Raw genomic sequence first — 24,844 nt, 5'->3', positions numbered from 1 at the left:
GGTAAAGAGCCCAAACCACCTCAGTCAAGGTGACAAGTGACACACACAGCTCTCTGCATTTCTGGATGAGCTCAGTTTTGTAATTGTAATAATTATGTTTAATAACTTGAATTTCTAAGAGCCTGGATTATAATTATAGTATCACTTAAAAAACAGGAAAGAGAATAAAACTTTTCAGCTATATATACCTGGCGCTAATGGTGTTTTGGTCTAGTAGGTCTTTACTGTCTGTTTAAGACTGACACATTTTATTCCATAGGCTCTTTCTCTTCAGTGGCTATGGGTTAGAAAGATGCCCAGCAAACACAGTCTTATTAGCACAAGCTTTGTGTTATTAGTTGAGTCAATTTCAACAACTCATAGCAACCCTATGTGACAGACTAGAACTGCCTCATAGGGTATTCTAGGCTGTAATTTTTATGGGAGCGGATAGCCAGGTCTTTCTGCTGCATAAATGCTGGGTGGGTTGAACTGCCAACATTTTGATTAGCAGCCAAGCGCTATAGCATAAGCTAGCGCCTGGTTTTTGTTTTTCCATAAAGGTGGATAGACAAAACAGAACGCTGTGGTTAAAAGCGTGGGCTCTAAAATCACATTGCTTGTAGTCAGATCATGGTTTCACTGCTCCTGGTTGGTTGCATGGCTGTTTGCCTGTTACTTAATCTCTCCAAAATGTTAGTAAACACCCTCCATCTGTAGCATGGATGATAATAGCAGTATCTACCTCATAAGGATACTTTAGAGATTAAATAAGTTTTTTAAAAGTCTGTGAAAATTTTTGCACAAAGTACTCACTGTATAAAATCCTTATTCTAAAACTTGTTGCTGTAGAGTCTGTTCCAACTCATCACGACCCTATCGGAGAACCGTCTCATAGGGTTTCCAAGGAGCAGCTGATGGATTCAAACTCCCAACCTTTTGGTTAGCAGCTGAGCTCTTACCCACTGGGCCACCAGGGCTCCAAAATCCTTCTTACCATTCTATACACACATTGTCTCATAGAGGTGCCACACAGCTACCTTCAGTGCACAATCCTGAAATCCCTTTATAATCTAAATTCTCCTCCACAGATTGAAAAGGCTGTTTGGGGCAACAAAAGAGACAAAAGAAACACAGTAAATGAGAGACAGTACAGTTCTTGGCTAGAAAAGGAGGAGGAAGTGGGACATTATCCAAAAGAGGTTGAGCCTCAGGAGGTGTTTATGGAGTATCCGCTTTGTGCTAGACACTGTGCAAGCCTTGGCGTACATTGGTAGATACAGCAGTAAAGTTTTCTGCCCTAATGAAGCTTACCAAAGTGTCTAGCAACGTGAATGGAGCAAATATTTTTTGTTTTCCATGGAGCAAATTTTCTTTGTATGAAACTAGTGCTTTCTGGATATAAAATTCCTATTAAGGATCCAGCCTTGTTAAGAAACCAGGCTCTCGGGGATGTCGGCAGACACTCTCTCTCTCTCAGTGCTCCCATGCCTGAGGATGGAATCACTCGCGGAATTTCTGGGTAAGCCCGTCTCCCTCCAGCTGCAGCTCAGAGAAAGGAATGGGGGTGGAAAGTGTCCCATTGCGATGAACAGGAGTAGATAACAGTAGTGACTTCAATCATTCAGTCCCCATTGGAACAGTTTCGCTCTGGGTTCCCTTCAACGCTTAGATCAGTGCTCAGATCCTTTTCGAACCATGGGTTGCATTGGATGGTTCTTGGCATGCAACAGCTGGTCAGTAAAGAAAGAACAGGATCGTGGGAGCAGTGACTGCTAAGAGGAATGGCAGAAATTCATTAACTGGAGAGGAGGCAACTCCTCTAGGCCAGTCGAATCAAGACCAACTAGCTTTTGGAATTTCCTTGGCATACTTATTTTGTGGGTCTGTGTTTGCCTTCCTGCAGGCTTAAAGGGACACTCCAAGAATACTGTATTATGAGAGAAATATTGGAGTGTCAATTCCAGTGGAAGATATTAGGAAGCCAGTTTGAAGTCAGCAGGCTGTTAAAAGAATCAAGGTGAGAACCTGCCTTAGGGTGGGAGAAGCAGGGATGGAAAGAAAAACATGGAGGTGTAATCAATGTGGACAGGCAGAGAAATGCAGAGGTGAAGGGTCTGGGCTCTAGATGCAGGATGACCTTGACTTTACATCTTGGCTTTACCAGTTGCTCTGAGCCCTTGGGCTAGTCATTTAACTTCTCTGTGCCTCTGCTTTTTCATAACGTAAAAGGGACTTCCATGAGTACCTACCACAAGGAGTTAGGAGGATTGAATGATCTGCACCAGGTTGTGCATTAGCATATTGTCTGGGACACAGAGCGTGCTCCATAAACATTAGCTGTTACTGTCATTCCCATTATTATCATTATCTTCGTCATCTTTATTGTTACTAGGACTTAGCAGTTGTTTGACTATGACAAATGAAGGAGGTTTTGAACCTGAGTACTGGAAAAGAGAGGAAAGAGTTGCAAGCAAGGAAAGAAATTGGCTTGAGAGTAAGTTCACTTTTGGATGAGTTTAGGATGTCTAGAATGGAGTAGAAGTCAGAGCTATAGATCTATGGGGTTTCCTTAATAGAATTAGTAATTGAAATGGTGAATGTGGCCAATTCCATGACAAAGAGCAGGTAGAAGTGGAGGAGGGCTGAGGACAGGCTTATTTTTTTGTGTCTCCAGCACTTAATGCCTTTGGTTCCAACCTGCACAAAACGCGATAACTGATCGCGGTGGTTTGTGCTGGTTGGTGCTGAGGTTTTCAGCAAATCTTTTGGTTACCTTCTGTCATAAAAATCTTCCCCTTATCTTCTTGTGGAGCCAGGGAAGGCGTGTGACCTTCCCAGTATGCACTGCTCTGGGCCACGGGAGCCGGGCATGGGTGGCATTCTGGCCCTAACAGCAGCGAGCACGCCCTGATGGGAGAGTCATCAAAAGAGGACCTCAAAAGGCTGGTTTTTGAAGGGTTTACTTCACAGACATGGATCAACTACTTGCAGAGGTATATGAGTGGGAGTTGACTGCTAACAGAATCCTTATTTATTTTTCTTGCTTCAAAATGGATTGTTGTATTCATTAAAAGTGGAATTTTTCATCATGTTTGGTTCTTCTGTGGCATGGCTGCTGTTTTTTCTGGCTGAATTTTTAATTGACCAGGCAAGTTCTACTGGAGGACTCGTTCCCTGAGTTTATGATAGTAATTTGAGCATGCTCAAAGCTAGAGGTGAAGACCACCTGGACTCTGGGAGCCTGTCATCTCCACCAGTAGCCAGGGCATCCACCCCTCACCCCAGGGAGGGCAGGGTGGTGTATGGGAGGGACCCTGAGCCATGAGACAAGAAACCTGGGTTCTAGCCTCAGTTCAGACAGTAAGTTAACTATGAGATGTTAAGTAGATCCCTATGCCTTGATTTTCTCATTGTTAAAATTGGGGTACTAATGACTGCCTTTTCTTCCCCCCATAGATTTTAATCAATATCCAATATCATAATGGATGTGCAAGGCTCTTAGCTATGTATAAAAAAGTATTTAAATATCAGGTGCCATTTTGAAAGGGCTGAAGTGTCATTTTTCATAGGAGTGATCAGTTACACGCTGTCACGTCCATCTTCCTTATTGCATCTTTCTGTCCCGCACAGAATTGAATTAAGCCACAATCTGATCATCTCCCCCTCTGAAAGGCAGGATGGACGTTTGTTTCTGTTCATTGTTGTTGTCGTTGTTTTCTTTTTATTAAGCGTAAATGGTTGACTTTCTGATCGGCTTTGTTAGCTAGGCACTGGGGTCCAATGAAGCCTGAGCTTGCAGCCCTGGCAGTAGCTGCCACAGAGCCCAGAGAAGGAAGGGCACTTCCTGTAGACTGGGAGGAAGTAGCATCTGATGGAGTCTTCTGAGGGATGAGTAGGTGTTAGCCAGGTGAAAGGGGGGCAGGGTGGGGTGTCCTACAGAGTGTCCAAGTCCTACAAGTGACAGAGAACAGGGCACAGTGTACCAACTGAAATGACTGATTCTTGACCATGAGGGAGAACAGGTGAGAGCAGGGCCAGAGAGATTGACAAGGGCCAGATAGTAGAGGCTCTTGCAGACTATGGAGTCATGCAGTTCAGACACTACCCAGAGAAAAAAAAAAGGTGGGGGGGGGAGGGAATCATAGAGGGATTTCAAGCAGGAGAGTGACTTGATTGAATTGTATATTTTAAAATCATCCTGGCTGCAGTGCTGAGGCCACTAAGGAGGCCTTTTCAGCAGTTTAGTAGTGATGGTTAAAATTATAGTGGATGGTGGATAAATTCAGCAGGACCTTGGTGAGAGATTGAATATGGCAGGGAATTGGGTGACTGTCAGGTCTCTGGCTTGGACAACCAAGTGGAGTCTTTTACTGAAATCTGCAACCAAGGAGGGACAGGCAGTTGGAGGAGTGTGTTTAGTTTTGGACATGTTGAGTATTAAGTTGACATGGAATATTTCTAAATATAGGCATATCCAGGAGGCGAAGTAAAGACTAGCTTAAAGTTCTTGGGCCCGGTCTGTGACTCTGTTCTTCTTTTCTCAGCTATTCTCAGAGGTTTGTGGCCATACGTAAGAGTCACATTCATCTTCATCTCTGTCTCTGTGTGACCTTGGACTGGACATTTCCCCTTTCTGCGTCTTTGTTTTCTCATACAATGTGAAAAGGCAGGCTAGATGTCTTCCTCAGCTCTTTGGATTTTCCTCAAGGACAGACATCTCAGTGCTTTCTTTTCAAGCTCATTGGAGAGTGAAGTTTGGGGGAGTTTTTCATTCTTGCTGATCCAATATGAGCTCTTCTGGTTGTATATTCTCAAGCTGAGAAAAAGGGCTATTCAGATGTACATTGTGGGCCCTCAACAACATTATCATCAGAAAGTACGAAGGGAGAAGACACGTAGCTAGATCTGGTGCAGTGGGAAAGGATTTATCCATCCTATCAGAAAAGTGGAAACCCTGGTGGTGGAGTGGTTAAGAGCTACATCTGCTAACCAAAAGGTCAACTGCTAACTAAAAGGTCGGCAGTTCGAATCCACCCACTGTTCCTTAGGGCAATTCTGCTCTGTCCTTTAGGGTCTCTGTGAGTTGGAATCAACTCAACAGCAATGTGTTTGGTATGGTTTTGGTATCGGGAGGGTTTAATTAGGCGGGGCGAAACAGCCCTGGCTTCCTGGCCTGCTTCTTGCTGCTCACTGGGACATTGCTGACTCTGGGTGGTCAAGAGCATCTTTTGTCAAGAAAAATCTCACCCCTTCCCTGAACTCCGGTTCATCCCAATGGGCCTTGGGCAGCAGAATGACTCTTCTTTTTTTCAGTCTTCCTATCCTATTAAGTTTGTGCAGAAGGGGCTATGGCTCTGGAAGGTGAGACCCATCAAGACCATACCACTACCCTGCGATTGCCACCTCCTTCAGTTGAGTAACCCCTCGAGGGACTTCTTCTGTGGAAAATCCAACCAAAAAAAGTCTAAAGATGCAAAAAGCTCATTCTGCCACACACCCGGTTCCATGGAAGGAGCATGTGCGGGCTTTAGGAGCGTCCTCAGCCTCATACTGATATGTAGGTGACTGTGAGGCTGCTTTACCACACGTGTGATCCTGACCTGGTCAGGCTACCCCCACTGGGCTTCTTACTTGTAACTGTAAGGAGAGGTAAACATGACTCCAAGCCACGCAGGGGAGGTCAGGCTGGATCTGCTTTGGCTCTCCTAGTTTCTCTCAAAAAACAAGTCTAGGGTCATTGCTTTTGGTTGCATTTTCTCTCTCCTGGAGTGTGTCATTCATTCATTCATTTAACAAACTACTTGTGACTGGTACTATGCTGAGCTCTTTGGAAGCAAAACACATAGCACTTGGCTCAGACCATAAAAACAAACCCATTGCCATCAAGTTGATTGCAACTCATAGTGACCCCGCAGGACAAAGTTGAACTGCTTCATAGGGTTTTTAAGGACTGGCTGATGGATTCGAATAGCCAACCTTTTGGTTAGCAGCCATGCTCTTAACCACTGCACCACCAGGACTCCAACACCTTGGTCAAATGGCTGATAATACAGTAGGAGAGAAATACAAGAAGATAAATTACTGAACAGCACTGGTTCTCAGACTTGAGAGTGCTACAGAATCACCTGCAGCGCTTGTTATGACTGGACCACACCAGCGGAGTTTCCGGTTCTGTAGGTCTGCCTGGAGCGGAGCCAAGAATTTGCATTTCCAACAAGTTCTTCAGGGAGATGGTGCAGGCCTGTCGGTCAGGATCCCCCACTTTGAGAAGCACCGACTCAAATGACAGGGCAACGGGCTGCAGGAGCATGGAGGAAGGAACGATTAGCTCCACCTGGTTGATTTACAGTCTTCTTATTATGTTACCTGGTATATTTCTTGGGTCAAATTTTTCTTCATTCAGCCCTGTTATGGATTGAATTGTGGCCATGATTCCCAATATTGTGTGATTGTCCACCATTTTGTGATCTGATATGATCTTCCCATGTGTTGTAAATCCTATAGGGTCTCTATGAGTCAGAATCAATCCAGTGGCAACAGGTTTGGTGTTTTTTTTTTTTGGTGATTTATGATGTTAACGAGGCAGGATTAGAGGGAGTTATGTTAATGAGGCAGGACTCAATCTATAAGATTAGGTTGTGTCTTAAGCCAGTCTCTTGAGATATAAAAGAGAGAAGCCAACAGAGAGACAGGGAAACCGACCTCCTACCACCAAGAAAGCAGAGCGTGTCCTTTAGACCAGGGGTCCCTGTGCTGAGAAGCTCCTACAGCTGGCGCCCTAAATTTGGACTTCCAGGCCACTAGACTGTGAGAGAACAAATTTGTTTCTTAAAGCCAGCCACCTGTGGTATTTCTGTTATAACAGCAGTAGATGACTAAGACAAGCCCTTTATTGTGAGGCTCACTCAGGGACTCCATCTGCAGTCCCAGGTAGCTTTGCACACTGAAGTCCACGTCCATCCAAAGAGCCTATTTTTTTCCATCCCAGTTGTTCCATTGTTCTTTGTTTCTTTCTACCCCACTGCTCTGGCTACTATCGTCCCTCCCTTCCTCAGACTTAAAGAGACTTTGAAGAGGAGCTTACTTTTAAAATTGGTTCCAGAGAGCAGCTGTAAGAGCCATTTTCAAACTGTGTTCTCTGGAACCCCAGTGTACCTCAGGGACAACTGCAGGGGTTGAGAGACTGCAGCCATCACTACCTACCACCACTGCCAGTTCAATCAAAACAGCTACACGTTTCTTAACAGGGGTTTCTTAGAAAAATTAATTTGAAGAAAGGCTTCCGCTGCTTTTATTTTAACTTTGAAAGTCACTGCTCTGTAACACCTGCTCTAGTTTGAGCCTCCTTTTGATCAGATTTTGTGTGTGTGTGCACACTTGACAAATACAGCAAATTTTGGGAAATTTTAGATCTAGAGCCTAAGGATTTTCCCTGAGTTTCTTTAACAAAGAAAATAATGCTATAACCTTGAACAACTTTTAGACGTTTTCATCAGATATGATACAATCGGACACTAAATGCCAGGCTCAGAGCTGGCCCAGGGGCACAGACATGAGCAAGACCTGGGTCCTGCCTGGCTGGGCTCTCACTAGCCAGCCCTTGAAAGTTACGTTATTCCAACTCACCTTCACTGCCCTGCTCTCTCTGTCCTCACCAAAAGAAAAATCCCCAGCGACTTTTCACCATATCATACTCTCTTCCCCCCTCCCCTGGTCAACCCACTATGTTCTATGTGTTCCTTGAGGCTTACAGTAATTCCAGACTCTTCCACATAAGGAAAACCGGGAGGTAATCAGTAGTATCGTGGGGTTGATGGAGTGTAAGCTCACCATCATCTCTTTTAGGCCTTTGCCTGGCTGCCTGAATCTACTATTACTCAACCACTTTGAGTGCAGGGGATTCGGAAACCTGTCCTCGATTCTGCTGGGCTAGGTTTGACACAAAAATTAATGAGTGAATTGACTCTAAGCATCATTCTAAACCCAATGTGAAGAGCGGAGATGACCAGGAATCACACGCTCTATCCGTCAGGCTGCTGTTGAAACCCAGCTTCACCTTACCTCCGTTATTTCTCCCTTCAAGACCAGATATCTCCATGTTGTTCTATTTTAACAAACACCTACACTATATTCATTTCATTGTTAAGACCTTCTAAAGGAAACACCTGTTGATTAGGTGAAAGGTCCCCCAGTTTGCAAATTCCTGTCAGGCAGGAGGATGACGAGGGACCACTGACCACAGACACTGAAAGGCCGCAAGCCAAGCACATCCCTGTGGTGGCAAGTCTTCCCGCTGCCACAGCAGGCTGGGCAAGCATGGACTGAACACTAGTGCACTCAGTCTTGGGACTCTCTCGATTTTTCTTAAAAGACTGGGAATGTCTTAAAATAGCATCGTAGCTAAAATAACAACAATCATAGCATGCCATTCCTGAGAATGGTTGTTTGTTTAAAATCTGAAGCATTGGTTGTGCCAGCAGTTAGTTTCCATAGCTGGGCTCCCACAAGAGCTGTTCTAATGGAAATCAGATGGTTTCATTGTGACAGGAAACCCAGGGGCCTGGTAAGCCTTCTCTCAACCCCTCTGTGAGCGCTTTCCTAAGCCTCAGGCCACAAACACCTACACACCCTTGAACTCTGAAGTAGGTTGCATGAACCTGGCCATTTCAAAAGAAGTTCACCATGTTGCTCTTCTCCTCTCCAAGCAGTCAATATTCCCCTCACCAAGTTCTGAGGTGGGAATTTTAACTGCCTTGTTGAGAAACGGAGGACAGCCAGCCGTAGTGGGTTAAGCCACATTTCTGGGATTCCCTGTTCTGTGTGGAAGTGAGCACAGTCTGCCCTCAGAATAGATTGTCATCAGCCATATCCTGTCAGCAGTGTTTGCCATGCAGGCTGGCTGCGAAAAGCCTCATCTACACCTTGTACACTGTTCACATGTGCCCATAGGCTCAGCTACTTGCTGGTTCCTCCATGGAGCGATCCCCATACCATACCCAACAATGCATTTTTCTGTTTGTAGCCTGCTTCCCTTACTGAAATCCCAGCCCAGAGGCAGCTTTTGGGGAGTCTGGAGGGGAGGGGTGAGGGGGTAGAAACAGGCCTAGAATGGCTTCTTTGATGGTGGGGAGGGCATGAAGAGATTCAGTTGACCTTGGCCACATGTACTCTTGACCTCTCCTGGACAGTCCTGAATGGCAGGGTCACTAATGGCTTTATCGAGTCACCTTTCCCTGACTCCCTCAGGAAAGGATAGCAGCATCTAGGGCAGCACCCCCCCACCTACTTGATTTCAGATTTTGACAGGTGATAAAAGCATACTGAGATGGCTGCTTCACAGGGTCCAGATTCGTAACTATTGACTGATGTTAATTTTGCCTTTGCCGAGAAACTCTGTCATGTGTTTGCTCTTACTTTTAATGGATTGCTTCCTGATACACTCTGAGGCCCAGGCACTTACCCTTCAATCTGGCAAACAGCAGCTTGACCTGAATGGAACCGGAGCTGTCTGAGGAACATGTAGGCCAGACTGTTGGCTACATGACTCCCCTTTTTTTCCCTAGAAAATATAGTCAGTGTCAACAGCAACAGAAAACATTCTTGTTTGGATCTTTATAAAGCTTAACTTTAACCAGGATACTCAAGGTGTTTCACTTCCATTATCTGAATTTTTAATATCTAAAATGCCCTTTGGTGTTAAAGCGTGTTTGGCCATGTGCTTCTGAAGGTTAAATGGAAAAAGCTTGATGATCATGATTTATTTGTGAACAATAACTACACTGATAAACCAAAAAGTCTGAGAGCTCTTCTGGTCTGTCAGGGTCCTACCAGTAGGCCATTGTTCTCCCAAAGGCTCTGAAGTGGGTTCTCATGGGGTGTCTCCTACCAGTTCTCCCTCTTTGGTCTTCTCCTTGGGATTGGGTGGGAGCTGCATTTGCTGTTTTGTGCAGGAAATCCCCATGTTCTCCGTTTCCACCAGCTACACTTGGAAAAACATCAGAGTGTCCAAGGTGGACCGTGGGCCAGAGATCTCTGCAGGGCAGACAGGCAGCAGTGGATGCTTGTTGCTTTTCTGTTGTTGTTACTGTTCCCTGACTTAGAGTTTGGGGGACCACATCCAACAGGTTATTAAAAGAAGGAGAGTCATTTGACTTCTAAGATTGACTGGGGCTTGGGGTTATTGGTGTTTTGTTTTCTGAATTGAAACCGGCTGTCTGGTAACCACTAACTCTCCCTTATTCTTTTCTTGCAGATGAGCTCACAGTGCCTGCACTTTACCCCAGTAGCCCTGAAGTGTGGGCCCCGTACCCTCTGTACCCAGCGGAGTTAGCGCCTGCTCTACCTCCTCCTGCTTTCACCTATCCCGCTTCACTGCATGCCCAGGTAATTTATACCCATCGGCCACAACTTCACTCACTCCACCACCAGTCCTTTCAAACCTGGTTCCCCAGAGCACACCATACAACTAACACCTATCCAGCTAACAGATCCACCTTCAAGAGATTAATGATCCCCTCTAAATCAAGCTGACACTCCTCCAGGACTTAAGAGGACCGTCTGACAGCAATGATATCACCCACTGCCTGATGTTTGCCCCAAACGACACCTCTCTCTTCCTTAATGATCTCACCCTCATATCACAGACGAGGGACTGGGACCAGGCTCCCTCCCCAGCTCCAGCTAGCCAGAGGGCGTCACCAGAGCATAGATGTGTGTGCCTTGCCGTGTGGAAGGGCTGCAGGGGAGGCGCGCACTCGTAGAGTCGTGTGTCTGTGTGTGTTTCTGTGTATTGAAAGATTGTGTTCCATGAGAATCTAGTGACCAAAGGGGGAAGTTTGGAGCTTCCAGGAGGAAGACTATATGATACCTTATATATGTTATGGAAAAGATGAAGGGTGGTGGCTGTCTTTCCATTTTTAGGAAACCCTGCAGAAAAGGAGGTACAATCTAGTGTCTAGAATGTAATTACAGGTGAAGGTAGAGATCACTGTTCTGACTGGCTTTCCTTTTTAGATAAGAATAGCCCAAATTTTATAAACAAACTCTCTGGTTTGTCCACAAAGATTACTGTCTACCTACTAACCCTTTCTCTCCCCCCGGAGCAAATGTTTCTCTTAGCTTTGCTTTTTGTGTAAACAGTAGTGATCAATGTTAGGATTCAACTTTGGAAATAACCACTCATTCTTTGTCCTGCAAAGAGTGATGTTCAATACCAAGGACAATAGAAAGAATACAGATTTCATTTGTTTTACTGCGTGTGTAACACCTCTAAGCAGGAAAGCCTGGTTTTCAAAAAATTGTTGGGCTGGACAGGTGGGCTTTCTTGTTTGTTTTGTTCTGTGTTCATTTACAAGGCTGAATGAAATAAACAGCTTCCCAGAAAACTCTTCCTTCTGACTTAAAACTCTTTTATGTTGTACAAAATCACACTATGCTGATAAAGACACCTATGAACAGAGCAGCCCCCAAGGAGGGTTCTCAAAAGCCATTGGGTCAGGAGGGTTGTGGGCTGGACAACTTTCCATTCTCTTTCAGCCGAGTTGTCCATGCTTCGTGCATGGACTACCTGGTTTCCCCAGCACAGTGAAGGCAAACAGTCCAAGGGAAGGCCTTGGTGCCGTGGGCCCCAGTCGTGACTACCCTTTGTGTTGGGGGAAGGAGGTAGAAAGTAGTACCTTTGTGAAGAAGACTGTTAATGGTGATGGTTAGAATACTTGGCACAGAGAAAAATTAAGGTAACCATAACTAACAGTTACCTCTGGATTATTCTGAGACTGATAACCCAGTTTCTAGATTAGCTGTGCCTTTCGCTTTTCCTTCTATCTTTCATCTATTGCACTGCTTGGTAACCCTTGCAATGGCAGGTAGCAGGGGAAGGGGGAAAGGGGTGAAAGAGAAATCTGGAAATCATCTGCTGAGTTATCGGTATGTCTTTGCTGGGCCAGACATAACTTTGTAGATGACCTGGAACAACTAAAGAGAGTCTTTTCTGTTCATTGCCCACCCCACCCCTTTCTTTCTCTGTGGATGATGTGTCCCTATTCCGCTTCTTTTGCTAAACTGCCCAGTTTTCTTTCTTCATAAAGCGTACACAGGTAGTCCCCAACTCACGGCAGGCTTCCGTTCTGACGACTCCGTCATAAATCCGTTCCGACGTAAGTCGAATACCTTTTTTTTTTTTCTAATGTTCATTATTATTGCCTCTTCTGATCAGTATCTTTATAAATCCAGCAGTGTTTTGGAGAGTAAATCATAAAATTGAATATCTCCAAGTGAACATCTGAGAACAATAACATCAGCAAATTACGCACTGCAATATATTACTAATGATAAAATGTACCCAAAAAAGTGTAGCTTGTCACAACTTGAACATGTCATCAGTTGGGGACTACCTGTATAATACAGATCAATTAGCCATTAAGGCAAACTGTAATAAATACCATGAAGCAGTGCCAAGTTTGCATAAGTCTTTTGACTATCCATGGCTTTGATTAATCCGAAGCAAAGCCTTTCACCATTACCCTGGGTAATCAAGTGTTGGCAGTGACCAGTAGGTTCTGGGAACTGTGGCTTTTGGACATGACAACTGGGTGACTAACCCTTGCTTCAATCATGTAATGAATGAGATCAGGCGTGATCCTGGGGATATGGTGGGAGAAGGTCCTACAGAAGCTAAGAAATCAGAAAGCCTTTTCATTGTGAGGAAGGGTGAGGAGAAACAATGCCAAGGTTAGGTGGACTCAGCCATTTGTGTTAATGGGATGCATTGCCCATGGTGGGATCATCCCCTTTGAGTTCTTCCTTGATTTTGAGGTCTTCCCAACCTGGAATCCACTTGGCTTTGCCACATCTATCCTAGATTCGGTGGCGCTCTCATCTGATACAAGTGAGATCCATGTGCTCAGCCTCTCTTCTCACTTGGAGGATTCCCTGTGTGATCTTGGGTTTTATATCCTAAAGACTCAAGAGCGAATACAGTTATTTAAATTTATCTGTCCAGTATGAGAATCATAGAATGAACTGGTAGCAGTTTTCCATATCAGCTAGTCTGAGCCACTTTACACATGAGAAAGCAGACCTGGAAAGAAGGAAAGAGTTATCCAAAGTCACAAGTAGCTCTACCATGACTAGATCCAGGTCACTCTGCGGGACTGGCTAACCAGAGACTTACTCTTTGATGACATTTTGGAAAGACTTCATTCCAGTGACTCCTTGGATCTTTCTTCTCTAACTAGATGGGAATCCCGTAAGAAGAGTCTTGGAGGCAAAGACAGGGGAAACAGCCCTTAACCTTCACCCAAAGGGCCTAAGAGGATTTTAGTAATTGGAGGTAGAGCAGAGTGGGAAGGCCAGAGTGGAGCATCTCCCCGTAGTGGATAAATTCAGTTTTTGTTTCCGAAACCTATGTCTTTGGAGAAGCTTCTAAATAATTTTGCTTTTCTTAGCAATGTTGTGCTCTGTTTTGAGACATGGATTTTTTTTTTCTTCTAGTGTTTCTCTCCTGAGGCAAAGCCCAACACACCTGTCTTTTGTCCACTTCTTCAGCAAATTAGATTTGTCTCTGGGAATGTGTTTGTAACATATCAACCTACTGCAGACCAGCAGAGGGAGCTCCCTTGTTGAATGTACTTGTTTAGCTATTCGCCCCTCCCCCTTTTACAAAAACTATTTCTTGACAACATTTGAGAGATTTCAATAAAAATTTTAATGAGAACGAAAATGATCTCCAATAGACTGCAGCGTTTTGTTTTCATGGTGATGCAATTTTGGAACTAAGGTGTTACCTCTGCTGAAATTGTGGGGAGAACCAGGGCCTGTGACACTGAGTATATTTCATAAGAGAGAAGGAATCAGGAAAAGCACCCTGGGGAGAGTCGGCACCAGAGCAAGTCCTCGTTGCTGCTGCTCGTGTCTTCTTGGGCTTCTGAACCACCAACAGCTAAGTATTGGAAGATTCTCGTTCCAGCATCCGTAGGTCATGTCTACCGGGACAACTCACTTCAGTAGAGATGGTGTAGCTAGCTATTTGAAACAAAGGGATGTGTTTTCCAATCAATCCATTATGACCCAGAGGAAGGAGGACCCAGGAGACAGAAAATATCATTGAAAGGGGGACAGTTGAGTCACATTTCCAGTTCTGCCCCAACTTCAATCTCTGGTCTGGTATCCCCTCAGTTTTCGCAGCTCTAAGTTGAAGGTGCTTATTTGCTGTCAAATCCCACTTGATTAAAAATTATTAGATAAGATAATAGGACTATGAGTCTCAAGATGGCCTTATTATTTTTAGAGATGAAAGGACAACTCAGTGCAGCAAACATCTGATTCTAAGAGGACCGTTAATCTTGTTAGCTGTGATCATTCTGTTTACTTTCAAGGTCTTTAGTATTTGAAATTTATTAACTATACTATGTAAGTCACTGTGAAGAGGAGAGAAAGGTTTTAATATTGCTTTCAGGAAGGTTATACTCTGAAGAGAAGATACAGCTGTTTGCGGCACCTCGTATTCACACATCTTAGCTTTGTAAGTTCATTTTTGCTCTTAGTCTCATTGCTAAGCGAGAAAGTCAATGAAGCGCCCTGTGTGTGCCACATTCCAGAAACACAACACATTGACCCTTCACCAGTCACAATCACACTGTTGGGCCAGAAACTCTTGCAGGTAAGTAGGACCAAGAGAGGGGGTCCTGGTTACCTCCTTCTTCCTTGGAGGCATTTACCCTGAGAACAGCAGTTCTTTCAGAATTCTCACAGGGCTGCTATACAGCTTATGACTGGAACCTATCACCTATACATGCAATCTGGAAAACACCCAGCAGAAAGAAAACAAAAGGATTTAAAATCATAGCAGAGACTTCCCGGGGGCAAGACATGCCTCTTGGGAGGTCCCTTGTGACACACTGGAAAATTTTTAAAGGTTAAACCTAAAATAAATACAGCAGTGGACCATGGGAAAAGACATAAAGGCAAGCAGGGCCGAAAGCTCAGAACGGGCTAGATGGGCCTGGGAGTATCACGTGGGTTCCTTCCCTGCATAGCTGCCCCATCACCAACCGACTCAGGCATTTACTCAGTAGCAGAGTGAGTGTAGCATCTGAGAACTAGGTTTTAAAATAAAATGAATTAATCACAAATTTCCTGAACAGATTTCACAGTGCATCTCCCGTGCCTCTAACCATGCCCCGTAAGGTACACTGAGATAAAGAAGACACAAAAACTTTTGGTTTGGTACATGATATATTTATGTGCGTAGGGGTCCAGAGGGAGTGTCCTTGGGGAGCAGGAGAAATCTGGGCAATCAGGTGAGCTCATGACCCCTGGGAAATCTCCCAGCAGTGCACCAGGTATCCATCCTACCCAGGTACATATGGCCCTCACATGGAAGGAAAACCTAATTTCTTTCTTTCTTTTTTTTTTTTTTGTCTTCTGTCTTCTGTTAAAAAGGCCAAAGCTGTAATGTAATGGCGGTTGGTCCTGTAAGGTCGCCTGCAAACAGAACCCTCTCTGAGACCCATGGGAGACAGCTTCAGCACTTGACGGGGCTGGCCAGCCTCCCAAAGGCAATGGAAGCTTCGGGAAGAGTTGAGAGATTCTGGCCCATTTGTTCTGTAAATTCCAGATTGAATCAGCTCTTCACCTCTGGCCTCCTTGTCCTCGAGGCCTGGCTTTCCCAAAGATATGTTGTCTTCCTCCAGACCTGGGGCTTGTGACTGTCTAGGAGACCCACAGCTCAAGGACTACAGAGGTTGTCTTTGGGCTGTTCAGCTTGAGGCTTTAATTCGTTTCCAGATATAATTGAAACTATTAGTCCTCTGACATTTACCTTTCACTATGCTTGCAGCTCTGTGAAGGTCAGACTGTGAGGAGAAAGCACTCCTTAAAGTGCTCTGACTCCTGAATGTGCCCTATTTTGTCAGGCTTTTTGTTCGGCCGGGTGCATCTGGCTCAACCCTCGTAGGGTTTTGGGGGAGCAGATAGACAAGGCCGTGTGTGCACAGCCCAGCCTCCTATGAGCACGTCCCTTTGTCTCTGAGTTGGGAAACACTGCCCCAGGCTATTTTGCTTACTGTCCTGTGAGGCTTGGCCTGTGCTGACTTGACCCCTTTGGGAGAGCTTTGAGGTGCTGGTTTTCCTTTCTGAGCCCAGGGCAGTGACAGAGAGTGTGCCTGGCACAAAGTAAACTCATTGCCGTCAATTCAGTTCCGGCTCATAGCAACCCTACAGGACAGAGTAGAACTGCCCCATAGGATTTCCAGGGAGTGGCTGGTGAATTCAAACTGCCAAGCATTGGGTTAGCTGCAGAGCTCTTAACCACTGTACCACCAGGGCTCTAGCACATAGTAAGGAGTTAGTAAATAAAAGCTAAAAATGATGGGAGTGGTTAGTGCTTCCCAGGCACCTTTGAAGAAACATCTGAATTTTTCAACAAGGAGAAGAAAGCCCAGGACTAAACCAGTTTACCCACAAGGCTTTGCTAGTTTGGACACTCAGGATTTTGACGTTACTGGAGTTGCAGCGTCCCATGGCTACAGCCAGGTGGAGGGCCAGAGGCTGGGAAGAGTGAATGAGGGACAGGTTAGACAGATGGAGGAGCAAGTGGGAGTGCCGCCGACGTCCTGACTTAACCGCACCTGCCCTGCATCCAGCTGTGTGGTCCCTCAGGTTGTGCCAGAGCCTGAGGACTTGTCCCACGCAGGAACTCTTCCCCTCTAGCTGGGCTGGGCACGCCTGCCAGAAGAAAACCTTTCCCTGACGGGAAACATATCCAGAGTGGGAAACAGCTGAGAGCCCAGAGAGACTAAAGCATTCCTGCATGTTGCTTTCCTCAAACCCACTGTCCTTGAACTTTCCAGCTGCTGCCTTATCATGCCTTCCTATCAGAGAGACTGGAGAAGAAAAAGACCCACAGGTCACTCAGCCCATTCCTCCCTGGGCTTTCCAGCGCTTTCTTCCCACAGTCCCTCCACTAAGATCTGCCCTGCCTCATTTCCGGGCAGTGGAGTTACGTCTTATGCCTTTGGGAGATTTTTCTCCTCGTAACCTGTGACTGTGAAACCCAAGGGACTTCACTCACCAAGCAAATACTCTATCCTATTTACCCTTCCCACCCCTTCCGCTCCTCTGCCGTTTGGTCTTTGTAGAACTAAGGAGCCCCCTTAGCAGTGAGGTGTCATAAATATTTGCCCTGCCCTCACTGGCCTCCGTAGAAGCAATCTCAGCCTCCTAGGACCACCATAATGAAACGCCACAAAGTATATGCTTTAAAACATAGAAATGTCTTTTCCTCACAGTTCTGAAGGCTGGAAGTCCAAATTCAGGGCTTTGGCAGTACTGTGTTCTCTGTGAGCTCTAGGGGAAGATCTTTCCTTGTCTCCTTCTGCTTCTGGGAGCCCCTGCTATTCCTTGGCACCCCCTTGCTAGTAGACAGTTCCTCTCATGCTGTCGTCTCCTTGAGTGTGGCCCTGTTTCCCTGTCTATTTTATGAGACACCACTCAGAAGGCATTGGAATTAGGGTCCACCCTACTATGGTGGCCTCGTTCAACTTAACTGATAATGAAAGAAAAACTTTCTCCCAAACAAGGTCATACTCAACAAGTCCAGGGATTAGGATTTCGACCTATCTTTTGGGGAACACAATTCATTCCTTAATGTAGTCCAAAATCCCTCATCCAGAGTTGGTGGCAATCATTGTTCCTTTGGCCACAGCTGGTGCTACTGACCCCCGACCAGAGTTGACACCTTTGTGTGATGTGTGGGGACATCCTGAGAACACATGCATTGCCGTGACTGGGAGAACAACTTCAAGCGTGCCTCCTGACGGATCGGCAGCCTTGCCTTCATTGGTTGCACTGCCTTTTCCGGGTTTCTCAAGCCTGTTCCGTCTTGTTCTTCGGGTAAGACTAAGCTCCCTGGATCCTACGTCTGTTTTCCCCTGACCTTGTTCATTGGCAGAGTGATTCTTTCAACTCTTGGTTTCACCAGCAAGTGACGAGGTTGTGAATGCCCCTCTTCCTGGGATTCCTACAGAGCGTGTGATCGGATTTCCATAGCTGGGTGCTGTAGAGTGCCTGGCACACAGTTGGGGCTCAGCGTTTTGAAATTAAACAAACTGGGTATTCATGGCGATTTCCACCCGCTTTGCTGATTTGTGGGTTTAAGGCGAGTGTTTTAACCTCCCTGAGCCTGTTTCCTCATTTGTAAGTTGGAATGATGAGCGCCTATTTCACGGAGTTATTTTACAGTAGAGTAAGAGGTTTGGCAGGGCCCTGGTGGCACAGTGATTAAGCATTCAGCAGCTAAGTGAAGTCGGCAGTTTGAATCCATCAGCTGCTCCTTGGAAACTCTGGGGCAGTTCTGCTGTCCTCTAGGGTCGCTGTGAGTTGGAATCAACTCAACGGCAACGGGTTTGGTTTTGGCACAGAGTAACCCCTACCAAACCTGTTGCTGTCAGGTTGTTTCCGTCTCATAACAACGCTATAGAGTAGTAATTATTAAAATAGTTTTTCCATTTCCTTCCTTTTGTCAGGAGCCCTGGTGTCTTAGCGGTTAAGAGCTACAGTTGCTAACCAAAAGATCAGCAGTTCAAATCCACCAGCCACTCCTTGGAAACACTATGGAGCAGTTCTCTGTCCTACAGGGTTTCTGTGAGTTGGAATCAACTCAATGGCAACAGGTTTGGTTTTGATTTTGGTTATAAGCTTAAGAAGCATTTAGGATATAGAGACTCCAGGCCAAGACACCTATGAGAGAAGCCTAAGGCTTTTTTTTTTTTTTTGTAAAGAAAAGAAGCAACTGAATCCAGGGCTAGAATAATGGCTTCTGGCTTATGTGTATTGAGGTGAGGGTTCATGGTGGGTCAGCTAGTCATCTACCTAGGGCTTTACCCTGCTTTCATAGGCACCCATATACCATCTGAAAGTATGTGAATTCTGACTGCTTTTTGGAATAACAACAACAAAAAACCAAGTCTGCAAAGAAACTTTGGGATCAGAATATAGGCTTCATGAAGAGAAAGTGAACTTTTCCTTGAAGAAAACCAATTGTGACAGGGAAAAAAAGAAAATCAACTCCAAATGGGATCATGTTTTATTCAGGATTTGTGCTGCCAGTGGGGAAGGGCCAGGCCCCGGTGACAGGATGGGAAAGTGGGACACCCCAACTTCAAGCCTCATTCCATCAGCCACGAAGTACTTCTCGCTTCACTGGGCTCAGCTCCTGGGGACTTCTAATGGCCCTTGATAACAAACATAGTTAAAAATTAACAGGCTAACAAAATTAAATATGGATGACCAGCAACCACTGTGGACTTCACCTGACACAGGGTGTTACACGCTTGGGTGCCCTCGGCCCTCATGACATCTTGAATGAACTTCTGGGATGTCTGAGCACATTTCACATGCCTGTTTGGAAGCAAGAGCCTGGCCTGTGCTCAGGACAGGCAGGGAAAGAGGCTAAAAGCCCAGAAGAGAAAGTTATGGCTGAAAGCCCAACCTCAGTAGGTCTTACTTGGAAGTGTTCCCAGTCCTACGGCCTGGCCCTTATAGTCTAGATCTTGTCTCTGCCTGTGCCCAGACCTTAGCAATGTCCCGCCATCCAGATTGAGAGCATAGGGCTGGCTGGAGCATGGAATTCACCAGCCAGGACATTTTTACTCATCTTGTTTCCAGTTGGTGGGATGGTGAGATGGCAGGCTTAACCTTTGGACAAATTCACATAAACCTTGACATTTTGCCTAGATAATAAAAAAAAAAAAGTAATAGCAACTTGTTTAATTGCCCTGGGTAAGGAGTATCATATGCCAGACAAGTAGTAAAGAATGCTGCTTGTGTCTCATCCTCTTTGTATCTGCTGAGGAGAGGATGGGCTGGCTTAATTAAAGAAAGAATGTGGCCTGCCAGTTTTTTGAGAGGAGGAGAGCCGAGGGAGGGGTTATATTTTACAAAGTTCTGCTCAGTGGGCCTCATGTCATACAGCAGAGAAATTCCTAAGAAGTGTTCATCTAGTGTCGGTGAATGCTTTCTTGGAAATGCAGAGGCTTGCTATTTGAAAGAACTCTGTAATTAGGATAATTTTTTGTATTGTAAATCATTGCTTCAGTCCATTTGGTGACTTTGGAGTGTCTCGTCTTGGACCAGGGTATACTTCTGTCTTGGCAGCCTCTTCTCAGCCTGTCAGCCCTTAACCAAGCTTGCTGGAGGACCTGACATGCCTTGTTTGGTGATGCTGCTCAGGAGGGGACCCTTAGGTCTAGAGTGAGTGGGGCACAGTTGATTATAATAAAATGTGTGAATGTCTCGATGCTGTCAGCTCAGTGTTGGGAAAGCCCCCATGGGATATCTAGGACTCCATCTTGGGGGATAGTAGTAGAAAGCTGCCTAAGAATGTCCATGCCTCAACAGCTGATTAATCATTTCATTTTGAGATAACATTCCTGCCGTTCATATATTTGTTCGCGTCACTGTTTTAAAGTACTTGTTCTACAGGGATAGCTTAGTCCTAGGGGGCATCTGGATCCAAGGAGAGCACCTGCGTTAGTACAGCTGAGAGGAAAACCTTAGCTGCTCCCATACAGAAGATTAGACATCCAGGGACCACTGGGTTTGACTGTCTTCCAGCTCTAATTACCTTTGTTAAGAGCTACAAACTTGGGTACCATATTGGTGTGCATCAGCTCCTTAGATCCACAGAATGTTACCACTGGGACGGGTCTCCCTCCCAGACCAACGTTTCTCAATACCCACAGGTGTTAATGGCTGTTAAATAGTAATAAGATTATGTGGTCAGATAAGTTTGGGAAACCTAGGGTTAGTTAACTCAAGTTAAACAGGTTTCTTTATTGTAGAACTTCTCAGTGCCTCAGTATGCTGATGTGTACCAAGAATCTGCTGGAGGGGCATCCACGATGCATTTATCTCAAATTTATTTGGCCCTTGAATAGCTTTAGACTAGCCTTTTTCCAGCCACACTCTTGGAAACCTTAATCAAGAGGAATGCTTCTCAAACTCAAAGCATGCATCAGAATCCCCTAGAGGGCTCCTTAAAACAGGTCATTGGGCCCCAACCCCAGAGTTTCTGCATTTCTAGCAAATTCCAGGTGATGTGGGTGGTCCAGGGACCACACTTTGAGAACCACTGATCTAGACTTATCCCTTTATTTCACAGAGAAGAACATAGCTAAGCCAAAGTATATTTATTATTAGTAGCCACCATGAGTTTTACTTGGATCCACGGTCAACAACCATGGAAGCAGCAGTCAATAAATCAAATTACGTATTGCATTAGCCAAATCTGCTGCAAAAGACTTCTTTTAAAAAGTGTTAAAGAGCAAAGATGTCACTTTGAGGACTAAGAAGAGCCTGACCCAAGCCATGGTCTTTTCCATCGCCTCATATGCATGCAAAAGCTGGACAGTGAATAAGGAAGACTGAAGAAGATGGATGCCTTTGAGTTACAGTTTTGGTGAAGACTATTGAATATACCATGGACTGCCAGAAGCATGAACAAACCTGTCTTGGAAGAAGTACAGCCAGAGTGCTGATTAGAAACAAGGATGTCTCATATATTTTGGACAGTTATCAGGAGAGGCCAGTCCTGGGAGAAGGACATCATCTTTGGTAAAGCAGAATGTCAGCCAAGAAGAGGAAGACCCTCAACGAGTTGGATTGACACGGTGGCTACCACAATGGGCTCAAGCATAACAATGATTATGGAGATGGCACAGGACTGGGCACTGTTTTGTTCTGTTGTACATAAGGTCACTATGAGTCAGAACAACACCAAGTTATTGAGTGATGCATCTGTTAAGCACTTCTTATGACTGATGTCAAGTGTGATCATGGAAGTGAGTCCACTAGAAGATAGATCATGCAATGCCAGTAATTACTCTTAGTGTTTTATAGTGGTATCACACTAGAAGACTGGTGGCTCAGGCAAGGGGTCCATCCTGGAGACTAGTCTAGATCTTCTGTCCTTGGCAACATTATTGAGAACATGAATTCTGAATGTATTTTAATTCTCTGGCCTTAGTTTCCTTCACTGTAAACAGAAGACGATGGAAATTATTTTTATGCGTACTTTCTATAGCATTCCATTATATTTGTCCTGAGTTCTTTCTGGGCATCTGGTGCTCTTCTGTTCCCCTGTCCTGTCTGTTACCAGTCACAGTCAGTAGCTAGTACCCAGCTAAGGTGTTAGAGACTTACGGTGTTACCCCTCGCAGGGGTACTACATTTTAAAAGAGCATTCCTGAAGAAGTGTAATGGTAGATCTTCAAGCATGTGACCCCTGGATCGTGAGTCATAATAATAATAGCTATCATTAAGGAGCTCTGGTGGTGCAGTGGTTAAGTCCTTGGCTGCTAACCGAAAGGTCAGAGGTTCGTACCCACCAGTGGCTCTGCAGGAGGAAGATTTGGCAGTCTGCTTCTGTAAAGATTACAGCCCTGGAAACTCCATAGTGCAGTTCTACTCTGTCCTATAGGGTCACTGTGAGTCAGACTCGGCAATGGAGTTTCTTACTAAGTTCTGATGGAGATTCCATAAGTCGTCCATGTTGCTTATTCCCCTTATTGGTGTATGTCACAATCCATGTGAAGTGCTTAGTGCAGTGTCTGGCACAGAATATCAGTAATTGTTAGCTTGAACTCTATTTATTGCGGTAGAAGCTCTTAACAGGAACTGCAGAGGCCTCTGGAATTGTGTGCAAGATTGTGAGTGTGCCTGTGTGAGTGTGTGCATGCATGTGTGCATTTTTCTCTAGACAGGATGAAGACGTGTCAAGGCTCATTGTCATGACTTGCCGTCACATCGCTCAAATCATTAGGTTTAAAGCCCTGATGTCTGTGGAGAGGAGCCCTTGTGGTACAGTGGTTAAAGCACTTGGTTACTCTCCGAAAGGTCGACGGTTTGCACCCACCAGCTGCTCCTCTGGAGAAAGATGTGCAGTCTGCTCCCATAAAGATTCACAGCCTTGAAAACCCTATGGAGCAGTTCTACTCTGTCCTATAGGGTCTCTTTGAGTCGGAATCGGCCCCATGGCAGTGGATAGATCTATGGAGATGGAGGGAACCATGGGTTTCCCCAGGGCTTCTGACCTCTCTAAAGCAGCCCCTCGAGAGTGGGCACAAGTGGCCTGGGGCCAAAAGCCACAGCAGAACAAGCAGCTCTCGTGGGTGTAAGGCAGAGCCTTTTCACCCCTACCCTGGAGAACAGAAGCGATGATCACAAAGCTCTTCCATCTGGGCCAGCTGCCTGAACTCTGGCTGCAGAACTTTGAGAAGCTCAGGCTCCGCCTGGGGGGTACTGCCCTCTGCTGGAAGGTGGGCGCAGCCCAGCCTCTCAGCTGGATTGCGGGGAGTCTGAACTGAGGGGAGAAGAGTCCCCACCTCCTTGGCAAGCACGGTGGTGTCCGAATATCAGGGACCTGTCTTTACTCCACACACCACTACAACCTCTCTGAGAATCAGCCAGCCGCCTGACCCCATCCCTGGCTTCCCTGACTTCAGCTCAGCTGAGCACTATGTTTCCTGGACCCTGGCAGCCCCACAGCTCTGCATCGGCCTTCCTGTCACCCTGGAGTGCCTGGGTGTCCTAGACCAGGCCAACAAGAGCCTACGACAGGCTGTAACGGTTTTCTCCCTCCCACTGCAGGGCACCTGTGAGCCTGAGGGAGTGTGTGAGGGGTCGTGCGTGAGACTAAGGGAGCACGTGAGGGGCTATGCGTGAGACTGTGTGAGACTGAGAGAGTGCGTGAGGGACCCTGCTTGAGACTGTGTGTGAGACTGAAGGAGCACATGAGTGGAAGAGGCACAGTGTGAGAGGGGTTGTCAGAGGATGGAGTGGTCGCGAGAGAGATGAAGGGCTTCCTGCTCTCAGTCACCTTCACCGAGATACAACCATGCCATCCACTCTGCGTCCCTCCCCAGCCAGTCTCCTCCGTGAACACCATTGTGCCTTGGCCTGGTCAGGCGCAGCGCCCAGCCCACACCCAGGCAGCACCAGTCACCACCACTCCGCTCCACCCTGACCCCATTGCACACAAACCCCCCTGTTTACTGTGTGTCTGGTTCCCAGCCCCCCACCTGCCACGGGGACCCTGTGCCCCCGGCCCACCCTTTACCACCTGTCTCAAGAAGGCAGCTCCAACTCTGCCCTTTGTTTAATGAGCAAGTGGATTGAGATGCACCAAGCCATAAGCCACGGGTAGGTACAAGTTTTTCCTTGTTTCTTTTTCTCCCCCTCCTCTCCCAAACCCCACTCTCCCTCTCTCCTACCTTGTTCAACTCCCACATTTCCCCGTTATTTCTCTTTTTCTTGGATTCACTCCAAAATTCCCCAAATAACATGTTTTTTAGTCTACCTGCATAGAAAAAAGGTTTTGGTCCTTCATTGTCCCCTGATTGCTGTGACTGTCCAAAATGACTCCTAAAAAAAAAAAAAACCATTGCTGTTGAGTCAATTCCAAGTCATAGCAACCCTGTAGGACAGAGTAGAACTGCTCCATAGACTTTCCACAGAGCGGCTGGTGGATTTTAAATGCTGACCTTTTGGTTAGAGTCGTAGCTCTTAACCACTGTGCCACCAGGTCTCAAAAAAAATGACTCTAGCCCTGCCTTAGATGAGTTTGGTGCCCGCTGGTGGCTGCCAAGGAATACAGCCCTGCCCTCTCCCAGTACTGGGGCCGTGTGCTCTACCTTTCCTCTGATTCAGTACCTGATACGGTGCCTCTGGAGCCCTGGTGGTGCAGTGTTTGAGAGCTACGGCTGCTAACCAAAAGGTTGGCAGTTTGAATCCACCAGCTGCTCCTTGGAAACCCTGTGCAGCAGTTCTACTCGGTCCTATAGGGTTGCCATGAGTCGGAATCGAC

General features: G+C 46.0%; 1 protein-coding gene across 8 annotated transcripts in view; it reads left to right on the top strand.

Moving 5' to 3' along the window:
• RBPMS (RNA binding protein, mRNA processing factor) overlaps positions 1-24,844 on the top strand; it is a 203,792-nt gene that overhangs the window by 157,868 nt on the left and 21,080 nt on the right. For 2 of the 8 annotated variants that reach the window (XM_049866746.1, XM_049866750.1), the window contains exon 6: positions 10,235-11,369. The exons of 1 other annotated variant lie outside the window; for it this stretch is intronic. In XM_049866746.1, coding sequence (XP_049722703.1) covers positions 10,235-10,512 — 278 coding nt within the window. In that variant the 3' untranslated portion in view covers positions 10,513-11,369. 5 more of the 8 variants (XR_007514978.1, XM_049866747.1, XR_007514977.1 and 2 more) reach the window with 5 other exon arrangements.

The sequence above is a fragment of the Elephas maximus genome, chromosome 22 (assembly GCF_024166365.1).
Source record: "Elephas maximus indicus isolate mEleMax1 chromosome 22, mEleMax1 primary haplotype, whole genome shotgun sequence".
Taxonomy (NCBI): Eukaryota; Metazoa; Chordata; class Mammalia; order Proboscidea; family Elephantidae; genus Elephas; species Elephas maximus.
This window is presented reverse-complemented; position numbering and strand designations above follow the sequence as displayed.